The following is a 17,654-nucleotide window of genomic DNA, read 5'->3' as shown; positions in this document are numbered from 1 at the left end:
ATTGGGGTACACGCGTCCCTTTCAATTCTCGTTTCCTGGGTGTATATGCCCAGCAGTGGGATTGCTGGGTCATATGGCAGTTCTATTCCCAGTTTTTTAAGGAATCTCCACACTGTTCTCCATAGTGGCTGTACTAGTTTGCATTCCCACCAACAGTGTAAGAGGGTTCCCTTTTCTCCACACCCTCTCCAGCATTTATTGCTTGTAAACTTTTGGATAGCAGCCATTCTGACTGGTGTGAAATGATACCTCATTGTGGTTTTGATTTGCATTTCTCTAATAATGAGTGATGTTGAGCATCTTTTCATGTGTTTGTTAGCCATCTGTATGTCTTCTTTGGAGAAATGTCTGTTGAGTTCTTTGGCCCATTTTTTGATTGGGTCGTTTATTTTTCTGGAATTCAGCTGCTGAAGTTGCTTGTATATTTTTGATATTAATTGTTTGTCTGTTGCTTTGTTTGCTATTATTTTCTCCCATTCTGAAGGCTGTCTTTTCACCTTGTTTATAGTTTCCTTTGTTGTGCAAAAGCTTTTAATTTTAATTAGGTCCCATTTGTTTATTTTTGCTTTTATTTCCAATATTCTGGGAGGTGGGTCATGGAGGATCCTGCTGTGATTTATGTCGGAGAGTGTTTTGCCTATGTTTTCCTCTAGGAGTTTTATTGTTTCTGGTCTTATGTTTAGATCTTTAATCCATTTTGAGTTTATTTTTGTGTACGGTGTTAGGAAGTGTTCTAGTTTCATTCTTTTACAAGTGGTTGACCAGTTTTCCCAGCACCACTTGTTAAAGAGATTGTCTTTTCTCCATTGTATATTCTTGCCTCCTTTGTCGAAGATAAGGTGTCCATAGGTGCGTGGGTTTATCTCTGGGCTTTCTATTTTGTTCCATTGATCTATATTTCTATCTTTGTGCCAGTACCATGCTGTCTTGATGACTGTGGCTTTGTAGTAGAGCCTGAAGTCAGGCAGGTTGATTCCTCCAGTTCCATTCTTCTTCCTCAAGATTGCTTTGGCTATTCGAGGTTTCTTATATTTCCATACAAATTGTGAGATGATTTGTTCCAGTTCTGTGAAAAATACCATTGGTAGCTTGAATGAACTGTTTCTTCAGCTGAAATTTCTAACATAAAAGTCCAAAAGAGAGCCCAGACATACACTCACTAACACATTCTTAATCTGATGCACACACACGCAAGCACAGTCACGATCTTGTATGCTTAAACACAATTACAAAAAGAAAAGAAAACCCAAGGACTCACTGGAGGACACCTATGAACTTCCCAAAGTTTCTCTGATACTTGTCTCTAGGCTTAATTTTGGAAATCATTTTCTACTTGAATGATATGTCTCTAGCGACATTTTAAATCAGAATGCTTTAAAAGATATACCTTTGTTGTGCATTCCATGGGATCTTAAAATACTTTGCATGTAAGACTATTCTGTGATTTGCTAAAATGAAAATAATTTGTAGTGAAGTCATATTGAGCTATTTAGGCCCTGCAGTTACACAGTTGCTTGTTCCATTATAAGCACCCAATTTCATCCTCTGATCTTCTCCCATCAATTTTTCTACTTCTTGTCTCAATCTTCTGTGTTTAACTCACTGCGTTAACTCACTTGAATTTTTGTTCTCACTTTTACTATTTTAGGCACAAATTATAAAATAAATAAGTACGGGAAAGAACACTGAACTCATGTATAATATTTCCCTACTGTATTGAGATACTTTCTCTATAAGCTTTTGAGAATTAAAGGTACTGATATGTTAAAGCCATATGGGAATTGATCACCAAGGTAATGCATCATGTAACCAGGCTTCCCGTGGTAGGACAATTGAGGTACAATTTAATACTATGTTTTCAGGAGGGAACAAAAACAGTAGCTTTCCCACATAATATATTGCATGTCCTTATCCATGCCTTTTCCAAGTTACCACAGAGCACTAAGCGAATTAATCCTATTCTTTTTGAGAAGGACCTGCCCCTCAAAGCAGAACAGGAAAAGAAGATCAAAGGGAGTGAGCAGGAATAATCAGTACACGGCAATGAAATAGAAGATGTGATTGCTTTTAAGGTGCTATTTCTCAAAGCATGCAAATTTGGCTCCATAGTAAGATGCCTGAAATCGAAAACCAGACCATTGGACTTTGCGCTTGAAAGGATAACTAAGGACACTGATTTCAATAACTCTTACAATTGCTGCAAAATGCTTACCTCTCTAAAGTATAGTGTTCTCAGCCAAATTTAATGAAAGTTTTCAGTGAAAGAAAAAGCGTGTGCTGTTTGGACACCTCCCTTATCTACACAAATAGCCCACAGCTTTCACTCTGCATTAGCCCCAAACATGAGAACGGTGAACTTAACTTGGTGTTGTCCTATGTGGGTTACCATACCAAAACAGGGCCATGACTTGATATTGCTACTACTGTCTAAAGAAATGGCCACAAAGTGGAGATTGCCAAGATTTCTAGGTAGTGTTCATGACAGTCTGGGGGGTCCAACTGGCAGACACTCTGCTCATCTTCTTTCATTGTGAACTATGTGAAGGATCAGCCATTGATTTTGATCCCTCCTTACTCCATGACTTTTCTAGAGAATTAAAATGAATGATTCTTTTTTGTTTGTTTGTTTTTTTCATAAATATCTCTATAACTACTACTGAATTTTAGGGAACTGGGGCCTGAAACAACATGACTAGTATGGGTTCTTATAGACTGTAAACTTCATGAGAGCAGCAATCATTTTATAATTTGAATTCCCACATTTGACATTCATGAACATATAAGATATATATTTATCAACCGGGAAAAGATTCTCAGTAAGTAGGAAAGGTCAATTATGATAATAGTGCAGGTTATAGGATGTTGTTGAGTAATGTATATAGCATTTGATTCGTGGTTACATTTCCTTGTTGATAATTCAGTAAGTACACGTTTTAGCTGATGTGAAAGATACACAAAGAAAAGAGGGTAGACCCCAAACACATTGAAGACCTGATATCCGTGCTCACCTTGGTAGGAGGGCGAACAGAGGTTCCTTCCAACCCCAAGAAAGAGTTGAGGCAAAGTTGTAAGAAGGGGCTTAGCACATCTGAAAGCAGTGTGTGTGATTGTAGCTCCAGAAGCACGGTGTAAGAGAATGGTACTGAAACTACTACGGAAAACAAATATCATGTCTTCAAAGAACTTGTTAACCATCCTGAGGTGCTGCAATCACCAGAGGAATTTATTTTGTCTCTGAGAGAACAGATAAGCAAAATCTAAATATGCATTAGGAAATATAGGGTGGAATCATGGTGGCAGGAAATAAAGGTACGCCTTAAGGAGAGCAGAGCTAAAATGACCCTATACAGTACCACTTGTAAAATACCTATCTTGTGCTGGCCATGGTCCAGTCACTGATTATGTCCTGTAATCGTTGGTATCACAGTGATGGTATAACGGTTCTCCTAATTTTGGACATGCTACAATATTTATATTTTCAAGTATGAAATGAATTTCTAGAATGAAGACAATCTCCTGTCTAATGTCTTAAGACTCTGCTGCTGCTAAGTCACTTCAGTTGTGTGCAACTCTGTGCGACCCTATGGACAGCAGCCCACCAGGAGCCCCTTTCCACGGAATTCTCCAGGCAAGAATACTGGAGCGGGGCACCATTTCCTTCTCTATCTTAAGACTCTCCCGATACGTAATAGAATATCATGTAACTGTGAATGCACTAAGGTTCGTACTGTGTAGGTGCACTTGTTGTGATTTTATTTGTATGTGTTCCTTCACCCGTACCATCCTCATTTAGACACCCATTCATTTCAGCAGGGATGATTTCCCAAATCACTTTACATCCATTACCTCTTTTCCCTTTGTTCTCATTTTCTTGCTTAGAAACAATAGGCTAGGTGCCATTTACCTAGGATGCCTAACGGATGTTTTCTTGAACTGAAGAGTTTATAAAAGAGTGCAGAGAAATAGCCAGACATTGAAATAAAGCCTTAATTTACTCTTCATTGTTTCAAAATAGAAAACAAAACTGTGCAGAGGAACGTGTAACTTTATTGTTCAAATACAAGAATTGTAGGTATTTGTTGACATCTCCCAACGTAAATTTTAATCTTCATTAGGTTCCATAAGCTGATACTTATTTGATAGGTCAGTTTTAATTAGCATGGTTTTCACATAAGGAATATCGTTGATGAATTGACTTGAAAGAGAGGAGGTGGGTGTATAAGCGATCGTTGGCACTGGGGACCTTGAGTTGCCTCTCTGTTGCTGGTTAGGAAGAGGACTGTCATGGGCTGACATATCGCTATACCTGTCTGGAAATGTAGAAGGCTCCACCATCAGTCCAAAAGAACTGCTCCATAATGGAGATACGATGTGGTTCTGAGAAGTAGATGTATCGGTAGTAGCAAAGTCCTCAACGTGGCCATTTGCTTGAGTGTAGGTGCTATGGAAGTGCCAATTAAAAATGCTCAACTGGTTTAAAACAGCAGGTTGATCTACCACGTTCTGTTCTCTTTGTCTAACTGATATTGATGGGGAAGGAAAGTCACGTGGAAATAGGGCGCTTGTTTTAGGGACTATCTGGCTGGTATAAGTCTTTTGTGGGAAAGGCACACTTAAACTGGTGGAAGCTGAAAATGGACTCTCTCCACTAGTTTGAGCATGAAAACCAGAGTTACGATCATCTATGTTGACCCTTGCTTTAACATGCTTCTTCTCGTAATCTGGAACTAGTGAAGGTTTCGGAAACACATTGCTAATCCCAACTCTTCTTTTCATTCTTCCTAAAAGTTGGGGATAGCCTCTTTTGAAATTTGGATTATGGTAGATCTGTAACTAAAATCAAAGGATACAATTATTTAGTTTTTTATAAACGAAGGTAAAACTGACAAGCAAAGTTAAACTATAAAAATGTATTCCTTTAATGATGCCAATTAAATAGAATCAAAGACAACACCTCCATTAGTAGTTTTAACACCTTACATGTTAGAAACAAGTATGCTCCTCAACTAAAAAATATGTTGTATATATACAGTAAATACCACTTAAAGTAGCTTGAGGACATGTATCTGATTTCAAGTTGCTAGGAGAGTGTATTAAGTATCAAATATTTTAACCTCCAGCTGTTCTCAACTTCAAAAAATAAAACGTGTTCAACAGTTTGCTATCTCAATTTTAAATTCGGTTTTAGCTACATATGTGAACATGCTTTCTAAGTCACATGATTTAATCTTACATATTGACAGTAAGTGGAAATTTTGGATTACCTTGCTCAAAACAGAGACATTGTTTTCTTCTTCCAGAAAGTCAGGGAGTGAAGCAGATCTTTGAAAAGTTTGTCGCTTTTTACTAAACCCATAAAGTTTAAGCTGGCTAACTAAACTTTTCATACTATCAGTTTCAAATATTCTGAAAGGGGCCTTTCTTTCCAAGACTTCTTTCTTGAAGAGTTCTTCGTTGATCACTATAGAAGTGCCACTCTCATCCCACCAAATAGATTCAAACTGATCACTTTCAACTATAGTCCAGAGTTTTTGTGGAAAAGTGAGGGAAAGAAAATCATTCAACTCATTTCTTTCAGAGACAGAAAATGTGTAGTGTGGCCTTTTTATCCCAGCTTCCTTAGACAAAGCCTGAAAAGCATATTCTTCAATCATAGATCTCAAAACTGAGTCCCCAGTAAGTGTGTAATCACACGAAGACGATCCAATGGAGGTTTTGGAACCACTTGATACATCTTTACGAGGCACATCTTGAATTTCTGAAGGAATGTGTGCCATCTCAGAGAGATCTTTCTTCAGATACTTTTCTCATTTGTCTGACTTTACACACTCCAAATTCAAGTGCTGCTTGTCTGGCGTACAGAGATAAACTCTCAAGACCATCAGCATGGCTCTCAAAGTCAAAAGCTGTGACATCACAAAGTCACTGGTCTCCTAGCAATTGAAGAGTAGCTCTGACATCATAAAGTCACTGGTCTTCTAGCAATTGAAGGGCAATGTTCAACCAGTGTTTACTTCTACATCAACTTAAAATAAAGGCTGCTTGCATAAACAGTAACCAAAAACATGAAACCTGCAAAATGTCATTGCTAAAGAATTTTTACACAGAAAAATCACATCAATAAGTCTACTTGGTTCCTGAAATAAAAGTGATTGATCACCCTTCTATACACATATTCTTAACATTCAGGACTGTTACCAAACCAAACATGGGTCTGCTCACTTCTATGCAATGAAGTCAATCAACTGACTGTGGGTTTCAGTGAAAGCAAGTGTAGTGTTTATTTTATGACCTTGCACAGAAGTGTTTATATTATGCAGAGTAAAATAGTCAGGCACGGAAAGAAAGACTCATTTTACTCTTAATTATTCCAAAATAGAAATTGGCCCTATGAAGATGAATATGTAACTTTTTTCTTCAAATAAGAGAATTGTAGGAATTTGTTGACATCTCCCAACATTAATTTTACACTTTGGTATCCTCCATAATCCAACACCTATTTGGTACATCAGTTGTATTAGGACAGTTTTCAAATAACGAAGATGGTTGATGAGTGGATCTTGAAAGAGAAGCAGCAGATGTATCAGGGATCTTTGGCACTGGGAAAACTAAATTGCCTGACTGTCGTAGTTTAGGAAAAGGACGGGCATGGGCTGACATATTACCATACCAACCTGGAAAGTTAGAAGGCTCCACCCTCGGTCCAAACTAACTGTTCTGTAATGGACATAAGTTGCGGTACGGAGAAAGAGAAGTAGACATAGCTGCAAAATTTTCACTAGAGCCATTTGATTTAGTGCAGCTGCTATGTGAAATCCCATGACAAATGCTCAAGCTAGATTGTGGGATGGGGAGGGAAATGGGAGGGTACTCCCAGAGGGAGGGGATATATGTGCCTCTATGGTTGATTTATTTTGAATTCTGACAGAATACAGCAAAATTCTGTAAAGCAATTTCTCTTCAATTAAAACAACAACAACACCTAAAGCAGCTGCAGATTGATGTATCACAGTATGCTCCTGTGGTCTAACTGATATTTACGATGGAGAAGAGAAATCATTTCAAGTTGGGGCACTTGTTTCAGCAGCTATCTGGATGGTAGAAGGCTTTTGTATGAATGGCACATTTAAACTTGTGCAGGCTGAAAATACACTCTGTCCTCAAGTTTCAGGATGAAAGTCAGAGTTTTGATCATCCACATTACCCCTTGCTTTAACATGCTTCTTCTTATTACCTCGGACTAATGAAGATACTGTAGAGACATCTATTCCCAACTCTTCTTTTCACTCTTCAACAAATGCTAAAGGATCTTCTCTAGGCAGGAAACACAGAAAGGTTGTATAAACTCGAACCCCAAACAGCAAATCAAATGGCAACAGGATCATACTTATCAACAGTTACCTTAACTGTAAATGGGTCGAGTGCCCCAACCAAAAGGCAAAGACTAGCTGAAAGGATACACAAACAAGACCACTGTTTATGTTGTCTACAACAGACCCACCTCCAAACAAGGGGCACATACAGACTGAAAGTGAAGGGCTGGAAAAAAAGTATTCCAAGCAAATCGAGACCAGAAGAAAGCAGGAGTAGCAATACACATATCAGACAAAATAGACTTTAAAATAAAGCCTGTGAAAAGACACAAAGAGGGACACTACATAATGATAAAAACATCAATCTGAGAAGAAGATATAACGATTATAAATACATATGCACCCAACATAGGAGAACCACAATATGTAAGGCAAAGGCTAACAAGCATGAAAGGGAAATTAACGATAACACAGTCATAGTGGAAGACTTTGCTACCCCACTCACACCTATGGATAGATCAAGTAAACGGAAAATTAACAAGGAAATACAAACTTTAAATGATACTATGGACCAGTTAGACATAATTGATATCGATACGACATTTCACCACAAAACAATGGGTTTCACCTTTTACTCAAGTACGTATGGAAACTTCTCCAGGACAGATCACATCCTCGGCCATAAGTCCAGCTTTGGTAGATTCAAAAAACCTTGAAATCATTCCAAGCATAATTTCTGACCAAACAATGGGTTTCACCTTTTTCTCAAGTACATATGGAAACTTCTCCAGGACTGATCACATCCTCAGCCATAAGTCCGGCCTTGGTAGATTCAAAAAACCGTGAAATCATTCCAATCATATTTTCTGACCACAGTACACTGAGACTAGATGTCAACTGCAAGAGAAACACTATTTAAAATTCAAACATATGAAGGCTGAACACCACACTGCTAAATAAGCAACAAATCGCAGAGGAAATCCAAAAAGATATCAAAATATGCATAGAAACAAATGAAAATGAAAACGCAACAACCCAAAACCTATGGGAAGCTGTAGAATGAGTGCAAAGGCAAAGGTTCATAGCAAAAGCGGCTTACCTCAAGAAAGAAGAACCAAGTCAAACAAATAACCTAACTCTACACCTAAAGCAACTAGAGAAGGAAGAATTCAAGAACCCCAGGCTTAGTAGAAGGAAAGAAATCATATAATAGAGCAGAAATAAATGTAAAAGCAACAAATGAGACCGGAGCAAAAATCAACAAAGCTAAAAGCTGGTTCTTTGAGAAGATATATAAAATTGACAAACCATTAGCCGGACTCATCAAGAAACAAAGGGAGAAGAATCAAATCAACAAAATTAGAAATGAAAATGGAGAGTTCACAACAGACAACACAGAAATACAAAGGATCATAAGAGACTACTATCAACCCCTATATGCCAATAAAATGGACAACTTGGAAGAAGTGGGCAAATTCTTAGAAAAGTACAACTTCTGAAAACTGAACGAGGGAGAAAAACAAAATCCTAACAAACCCATCACAAGCACGGAAATTGAAAGGGTAATCAGTAATCTTCCAGCAAACAGAAGCCCAGGACCAGACAGCTTCACAGCTGGATTCTACCAAAAATTGAGAGAAGAGCTAATACCTATCATACTCAAATGCTTCCAGGAAATTGCAGAGGAGGGGAAACTTCCAAACTCATTCTATGAGGCCACCATCACCCTAATACCAAAACCAGACAAAGATGCCACGAAAATACATAAATAAATACATAAATAAATAAATACATAAATAAATATAACCACAGGGCAATATCACTGATGAACATAGATGCAAAAATCCTTTACAAAATTCTAGCAAGCAGAATCCAACAACATACTAAAACGATCATACATCATGACCAAGTGGGCTTTATCCCAGGGATGCAAGGATTCTTCAATATCCACAAACTAATCAACATAATACACCACATTAACAAATTGAAAAATAAAAATCATGTGATTATCTCAATAGATGCAGAGAAACCCTTGGACAAAATTCAACATCCATTTATCACCAAAACCCTCCAGAAAGCAGGCATAGAAGGAACAAATCTCAAAATAATAAAAGATATATACGACAAACCCACAGCAAACATTATCCTCAATGGTGAAAAATTGAAAGCAATGCCCCTAAAGTAAGGATCAGTACAATGGTGCCCACTCTCACCACTCCTATTCAACATAGTTTTGGGAGTTTTGGCCACAGCGATCAGAGCAGAAAAAGAAATAAAAGGAACCCGGATTGGAAAAGTAGAAGTAAAACACTCACTGTTTGCAGATGCCATGATCTTCTACAGAGAAAATCCTAAACACTCCACCAGAAAATTACTAGAGCTAATCAATGAATATAGTAAAGTTGCAGGAAACAAAATGAACACGCAGAAATCCCTTGCATTCCTATACACTAACAAGGAGAAAACTGAAAGAAAACTTAAAGAAACCATTCCATTCACCACTCCAATGAAAACAATAAAATACTGAGGAATATATCTACCTAAAGAAACAAAAGACCTATATATACATATAGAAAACTATAAAACACTGGTGAAAGAAGTCAAACAGGACACAAATAGATGGAGGAATATACCATGTTCATGGAGTGAAAGAATCAATATAGTGAAAATGAGTATACTACCCAAAGCAATCTATAGATTCAATGCAATCCCTATCAAGCCACCAATGGTATTTTTCAGGGAAATAGAAGAAATAATTTCACAATTTGTATGGAATTACAAAAAAACCTCGAATAGCCAAAGCAATCTTGAGAAAGAAGAATGGACCTGGAGGAATCACCCTGCCTGATTTCAGGCTATACTACAAAGCTACAGTCATCAAGACAGCGTGGTTCTAGCACTAAGACAGAAGTATAGATAAATGGATCAAAATTGCAAGCCCAGAGGTCCAAGCCACGTACCTATGGACACTTTATCTTTGATAGAGGAGGCAAGAATATACAATGAAGACAAGACAATCTCTTTAACAAGTTGTGCTGGGAAAACTGGTCAACCACTTGTACAAGAGGAAAACTAGAACACTTTCTAGCACCGTACACAAAAATAAATTCAAAATGGATTAAAGATCTAAATGTAAGACCATAAAGTAGAAAACTCCTAGAGGAAAACACAGGCAAAACACTTTCTGACAGAAATCACAGCAGGATCCTCTATGAGCCACCTCCCAGAGTAATGGAAATTAAAGCAAACATACGCCAATGGGACCTAAATAAACTGAAAAGCTTTTGCACAGTGAAGGAAACTATAAGCAAGGGAAGAAGACTGCCTTCAGAATGGGCCAAGATTATAGCAAATGAAGCAATTGACAATGAATTAATCTCAAAACTATACAAGCAACGCCTGCAGCTCAATTCCAGAAAAATAAGCGAGCCAATCAAAAAAAGGGGCCAAAGAACTAAACAGACATTTCTCCAAAGAAGACATACAGATGGCTAACAAACTCTTCAAAAGATGTTTAACATCACTCATTATCAGAGAAATGCAAAGCAAAACCATAATGTGGTACCATCTCACACCAGTCAGAATAGCTGCTATCCAAACGTCTACAAACAATAAATCCTGGAGAGGGTGTGGAGAAAAGGGAACCCTCTTACACCGTTGATGGAAATGCGAACTATTAGAGCTACTATAGAGAAGAGTGTGGAGATTCCTTAAAAACCTGGAAATGGAACTGCCATATGACTCAGCAGTCCTACTGCTGGGCATACACCCCGAGGAATCCAGAATTGAAAGAGACACGTGTACCCCAATGTTCACCCTAGCACTGTTTATAATAGCCAGGACACGGAAGCAACCCAGATGTACAACAGCAGACGAATGGCTAAGAAAGCCGTGGTACATATACACAATGGAATATTACTAAGCCATTCAAAAGAATGCATTTGAACCAGTTTTAACGAGGTGGATGAAACTGGACCCTATTAAACAGAGCGATGTAAGCCAGAAGGAAAAACACCAATAACACACACACACACACACACACACACACACACACACACACACATATGGAATTCAGAAAGATAGTGATGATAACCCTATGTGAAAGACAGGAAAAGTGACACAGATGTATAGAAGAGTCTTCTGGACTCTGTGAGAGAAGGCAAGTCTGGGATGGATTCAGAGAATAACATGAAACATGTATATTTTCATATGTGAAACAGACCTCCAGTGCAGGTGCAATGCATGAGACAGGGTGCTCAGAGTTGGTGCACTGGGATGACCCAGAGGGATGCAATTGGGGTGAGGGGGTTCAGGATGGGAAACCCATGTACACCCGTGGCTGACTCATGTCAATGCATGGCAAAACCACTACGATATTGTACCATAATTAGCCTCCAATTAAAATAAATATAATAAAAAAATAGAAAACTAAAAAATATAAAACCAAAAACATGTAACTTTTCTAAACTGCAGCATTCACAGACCATCTTCATCTGGGACTACATGAGGACACCACCTCTATTATTATTTACCTTCTTTAATCCAGCAAAAGAAAGGTCACTCTTATTCCTTTTATCATCACTGGTGTGGGTGTGTCCAACATGCTGAGCTGTGTGGTTGAGAGATTGCTCCGTAGAGGAATCTTTTGGTCTCTATGATATCCCCAGGAGGCAACACTAAGCACAGTCAGTTCTCGAGATGAGGAAAGTGATATGCGCAATGTCACACAACAGGCCAGTCAGCACCACAGCCAGGATTCAGATGGGTCTACCCGACTCACAACCCAGGTCAGTGACCCCCTCACAGGTGACACTGGCCCAGAGTCTGTGGCACCATAGTAATTTGACAAAATGCATCTCCCTGACTCCACTGCCCATGGGGGTGGACATTGTTCCTTATTTTATCTAGTTTTGGAAAGAGGCTAGATGGTTAAATGAAGTTAGAGGGGTGTCAGCTTTCTACTGGAAAGAATAGAATTCATTAGAGGTAACTTTGAGCAGGAAAGAAACTTATTAAAGGATATTAAGTGACTGAGATTTCTGAGAGGGATGGCTGGAGAGACAGCCATGAACAATATAGAGTTTGAGTGCAGGATCTTCTGTCACTCATTGGAGAAGACCCTGATGCTGGGAAAGATTGAGGGCAGGAGAAGAAGGGGATGACAGAGGATGAGATGGTGTGATGGCATCACCAACTCAATGGACATGGGTTTGGGTGAACTTCAGGTGTTGGTGATGAACAGGGAGGCCTGGCATGCTGCAGTTCATGGGGTCGCAGAGAGTCGGACTGGACTGAGTGACTGAACTGAACTGTCACTACCACTGGCTCCAGACACAGTGGCTGCCACTAGTGACATGGCTTATGTCCCTTCCACCTCGTCTAGATTGAATTCTATGCATCAGAACCCAGTTGCACTGCTTTCACCTGTAAGTGTATCCATTGGCTAAGCCTACATTTGATGTGGCTGTACCTAATTGGTCTTAAGTGCCATCTGGATGTATTTGATTGGCTGAGCCTGGGTACCATCTGGGTGCGTCTAATTGATTGAGCCTAGGTCCCATGGTTACGTTCTGACTGCAAGGCAGGTGGGGAAAATGACATCCAGGCTGTTTCTAGTGCAGATTCGTACAATGGAAAATTAAAGCAGTGACTAAAAGTCTCCTCACTGCAGACTTGTCCAAAATCTCTTTATCAGTAAGGTCGGATTTTCAAAGCTCAGTTCACCCTACTAAGTGAAGCAGAAGGGTTTAGTAAGTCAAGTGCTCTGTGCTCCGCTGTGTTAATTTGCCTAGTCTGGAGCTACATTTCCCAGAATCCCTTTCTTTGATTTTGAGTTCAGTCAGTCTGTTCAGTGGCTTAGTTGTGTCCGATCCTTTGCGAGCCCATGGACTGCTGCAAGTCAGGCCTCCTTGTCCATCACCAACACCCCGGAGTTTACTCAAACTCATGTCCATTGAGTTGGTGATGCCATCCAACCAACCTGTCCTTTGTTGTCCCCTTCTCCTCCCACATTTGATCTTTCCCAACATCAGTTAAGTTCAGTTCAGTCTTTCAATCGTGTCCGAGTCTTTGCGACCCCATGAATTGCAGCACACCAGGCCTCTCTGTCCATCACCAACTCTCGGAGTTTACCCAAACCCATATCCATTGAGTCAGTGATGCCATCCAACCATCTCATCCTCTGTCATTCCCTTCTCCTCCTGCCCTCAATCCTACCCAGCATTAGGGTCTTTTCCAATGAGTCAACTTTTCACATGAGATGGCCAAAGTACTGCAGTTTCAGCCGGATCATCAGACCTTCCAATGAACACCCAGGATTGATCTCCTTTAAAATGGATTGACTGGATCTCCTTGCAGTCCAAGGAACACTCAAGAGTCTTCTCCAACACCACAGCTCAAAAGCATCAATTCTGTGGCACTCAGCTTTTTCACCGTCCGAATCTCACATCCATACATGACCACTGGAAAAACCATAGCCTTGACTAGACGGACTTTTGTTGGCAAAGTAATGTCCCTGCTTTTAAATATGCTATCTAGGTTGGCCATAACCTTCCTTCCAAGCAGTAAAAATCTTTTAATTTCATGGCTGCAGTCACCATCAACAGTGCTTTTTGGGCCCCCCAAAATAAAGTCTGACACTCTTTGCACTGTTTCCCCATCTATTTCCCATGAAGTGATGGGACCACATGCCATGATCTTAGTTTTCTGAACGTTCAGCTTTAAGCCAACTTTTTCACTCTCCTCTTTCACTTTCATCAAGAGGCTCTTTTGTTCTTCTTCACTTTCTGCCATAAGGGTGGTCTTTCTAATCAGTCAGTCCTTCGCATCAGGTGGCCAAATTATTGGAGTTACAGCTTCAGCATCAGTCCTTCCAATGAACATGCAGGACTGATGTCCTTTAGGGTGGACTGGTTGGATCTCCTTGCAGTCCAAAGGACTCTCAAGAGTCTTCACCAACATCACAGTTTCAAAGCATCAATTCTTTGGTGCTCAACTTTCTTTCTACTCCAGCTCTGACATCCATACATGACTACTGGAAAAACCATAGCTTCGACTGGACGGTTCCTCTGCCTATTCTAAAACCAGCTTCACCATCCGGAAGTTCACAGTTCACATATTGCTGGAGCATGGCTTGGAGAATTTTGAGCCTTGATTTACTAGCGTGGGAGATGAGTGCAATTGTGCGGTAGTTTGAGCATTCTTTGGCACTGCCTTTCTTTGGGATTGGAATGAAAACTGACCTTTTCCAGTCCTGTGGCCTCTGCGGAGTTCTCCAAAATTTTTGGCGTATTGAGTGTAGCACGTTCACAGCATCATCCTTCAGGATTTCAAAATAACTCAACTGGAATTCCAGCACCTCCACTAGCTTTGTTCCTAGTGATGCTCTGTAAAGCCCACTTGACTTCATATTCCAGGATGTCTGGCTCTAGGTGAGTGATCGTACCACTGTGCTTATCTGCATCTTGAAGATATAGATATATGGATATAGATATATACAGTTCTGTGTATTCTTGCGACCTCTTATTAATAGCTTCTGCTTCTGCTAGGTCCCTATCATTTCTGTCCGTTATCGAGCCCATCTGTGCATGAAGTGTTCCCCTGGTAACTCTAGTTTTCTTGAAGAGATCTCTAATCTTTCCCATTCTGTGGTTTTCCTCTATTTCTTTGCATTGATCGCTGAGGAAGGCTTTCTTATCTCTCCTTGCTATTCTTTCGAGCTCTAATTCAAATGGGAATTACTTTCATTCTGTCCTTTGTTTTTCACTTCTCTTCTTTTCATAGTTATTTGTAAGGCCTCCTCAGACAGCCATTTTCCTTTTTTTGCATTTCATTTCCATGGGGATGGTCTTCAGTCACGAACTTCCGTCCATAGATCATCAGGCACTCTGTCTATCAGATCTAGTCCCTTTAATCTATTTCTCATTTATGTTGTATAATCATAAAGGATTTGATTGAGAACAAACCTGAATGAGATGGAATTGCCAACGTCTGCTGAATCATCAAAAAAGCAAGAAAATTCCAGAACAACATTTATTTCTTCTTTATTGACTATGCCAAACACTTTGACTGTGTGGATCACAATAAACTGTGGAAAATTCTGAAAGAGATTGGATTACCAGACCACTTGACCTTTCTCTTGAGAAATCTGTATGCAGCTCAGGAACAACAGTTAGAACTGGACATGGAACAACAGACTGGTTCCAAATACGAAAAGAAGTACGTCGAGGCTGTATATTGTCCCCCTGCTTATTTAACTTATATACAGAGTACATCATGAGAAACCCTGGGCCGGAAGACGCACAAGCTGCAGTCATGATTGCTGGGAGAAATATCAATAACCTCAGGGATGCAGATAACACCACCCATATGGCAGAAAGTGAAGAGGAATTAAAACACCTCTTGATGAAAGTGAAAGAGGAGAGTGAAAAAGTTGGCTTAAAGTTCAGCATTCAGAAAACTAAGGTCATGGCATCTGGTCCCATCACCTCATGGCAAATAGATGGGGAAACAGTGGAAACAGTGTCAGACTTTATTTTGGGGGGCTCCAGAATCACTGAAGATGGTGACTCTCACCCTGAAATTGAAAGACGCTTACTCCTTAGAGGGAAAGTTATGAACAGCCTAGCCACAATATCAAAAGGCAGAGACATTACTTTGCGAAAAAAGGTCCGTCTAGACAAGGCTATGGTTTTTCCAGTGGTCATGTATGGATGTGAGAGTTGGACTGTGAAGAAAGCTGAGCGCCAAAGAATTGATGCTTTTGAATTGTGGTGTTGGAGAAGACTCTTGAGAGTCCCTTGGACTGCAAGGAGATCCAACCAGTCCATCCTAAAGGAGATCAGTTCTGGGTGTACATTAGAAGGACTGAGGTTGAAGCTGAAACTCCAATACATTGGCCACCTCGTGTGAAGAGTGTACTCATTGGAAAAGACCCTGATGTTGAGAACGATAGCGGGCAGGAGGAGAAGGGGACGACAGAGGATGAGATGATTGGATGGCATCACCGACTCGATGGACGTGGGTTTGGGTGAGCTCCAGGAGTTGGCAATGGACAGGGAGGCCTGGCATGCTGTGATTCATGGGGTCACAAACAGTCAGACATGATTGAGCGACTAAACTGACCTGAACTGAACTGACTAGAGGGACCTTTTTGTTTTTTTTTTTTTTTTTTTGACAAAGTAATGCCTCTGCTTTTTAATAAGCTGTCTAGCCTGCTCATACCTTTTATTCCAGGGAGCAAGCATCTCTTAATTTCGTGGCTACCATCACCATCTGTATTGATTTTGGAGACCAACATATTATTTGTCACTGTTTCCTCTTCTATTTGTCAAGAAGGGATGGGACCAGATACCATAATCTTAGTTTTCTGAATGTTCAGTTTTAAGCCAAGTTTTTCAATGTCCTCTGTCACTTGCATCAATAGGCTCTTTTGTTCATGCTTTCTGCCATAAGGGTGCTGTCATCGGCATATCTGAGGTTATTGATATTTCTCCCGGCAATCTTGATTCCACTTTGTGTTTCCTCCAGCACAGCGTTTCTCATGAGGTACTCTGCATATAAGATCAATAAGCAGGGTGACAATATATAGCCTTGATGTACTCCTTCCTGATATGGAGCCAGTCTGTTTTTCCATGTCCAGCTGTAACTGCTGCTTCTTGACCTGCCTACAGATGTCTCAGGAGGCATATCAGGTGGTCTGGTATTCTCATGTCTTGAAGAATTTTCCACCGTTTGTTGTGATCCACACAAAGTCTTTGGCATAGTCATCAAAGCAGAAATAGATGTTTTCCTGGAACTCGCTTGCTTTTCGTTGGTCCAGTGGAGGTTTGAAATTTGATCTCTTGTTCCTCTGCCTTTTCTAAATCCAGCTTAACATCTGGAAGTTCATGGCTCACAATCTGTTGAAGCCTGGCTTGGAGAATTTTGAACATTAAGTTGTTAGCATGTGAGATGAGTGCAATTGTGCAGTAGTTGAGCATTATTTGCTATAGCCCTCCTTTGGGATTGAAAACTCATCTTTTTCAGTCCTGTGGAAAGAATTGCTGGCCTACTGAGTGCAGCACTTTCACAGCATCATCTTTTAGGATTGGAAATAATTCGACTAGAATTCCATCACCTCCACTAGCTTTGTTTGTCGTGATGCTTCCGAAGGCCCACTTGACTTCACATTCCAGGATGTCTGGGTCTAGGGGAGTGATCAGATCATCGTGTTTATCTGGGTCCTGAAGATCCTTTCTGTATTATGCTGTGTATTCTTGCCACCTCTTCTTCATATCCTCTGCTTCTGTTAGGTCCATGCCATTTCTGCCCTTTATTGTGCCCTTCTTTGCATGAAAAGTT

General features: G+C 40.0%; 1 protein-coding gene across 1 annotated transcript; it reads right to left on the bottom strand.

The window, feature by feature from the left end:
* Positions 1-4,027: 4,027 nt before the first annotated feature.
* On the bottom strand, positions 4,028-5,910 carry LOC145537548 (heat shock transcription factor, Y-linked-like). The gene is made up of 2 exons (XM_081568250.1): positions 5,265-5,910; positions 4,028-4,833 (listed from the first exon to the last, which is right to left on the bottom strand). Exons 1-2 carry the CDS (start codon positions 5,775-5,777, stop codon positions 4,102-4,104), a joined length of 1,245 nt encoding a protein of 414 aa, XP_081424376.1. The 5' UTR covers positions 5,778-5,910; the 3' UTR covers positions 4,028-4,101.
* Between the last annotated feature and the right edge of the window lie 11,744 nt (positions 5,911-17,654).

The sequence above is a fragment of the Giraffa tippelskirchi genome, chromosome Y (assembly GCF_054371585.1).
Source record: "Giraffa tippelskirchi isolate mGirTip1 chromosome Y, T2T-mGirTip1v1.2.pri, whole genome shotgun sequence".
NCBI classification, from domain to species: Eukaryota; Metazoa; Chordata; class Mammalia; order Artiodactyla; family Giraffidae; genus Giraffa; species Giraffa tippelskirchi.
The sequence above is the reverse complement of the archived record's forward strand: the minus strand, read 5'-3'. Positions and strand labels throughout refer to the sequence as shown.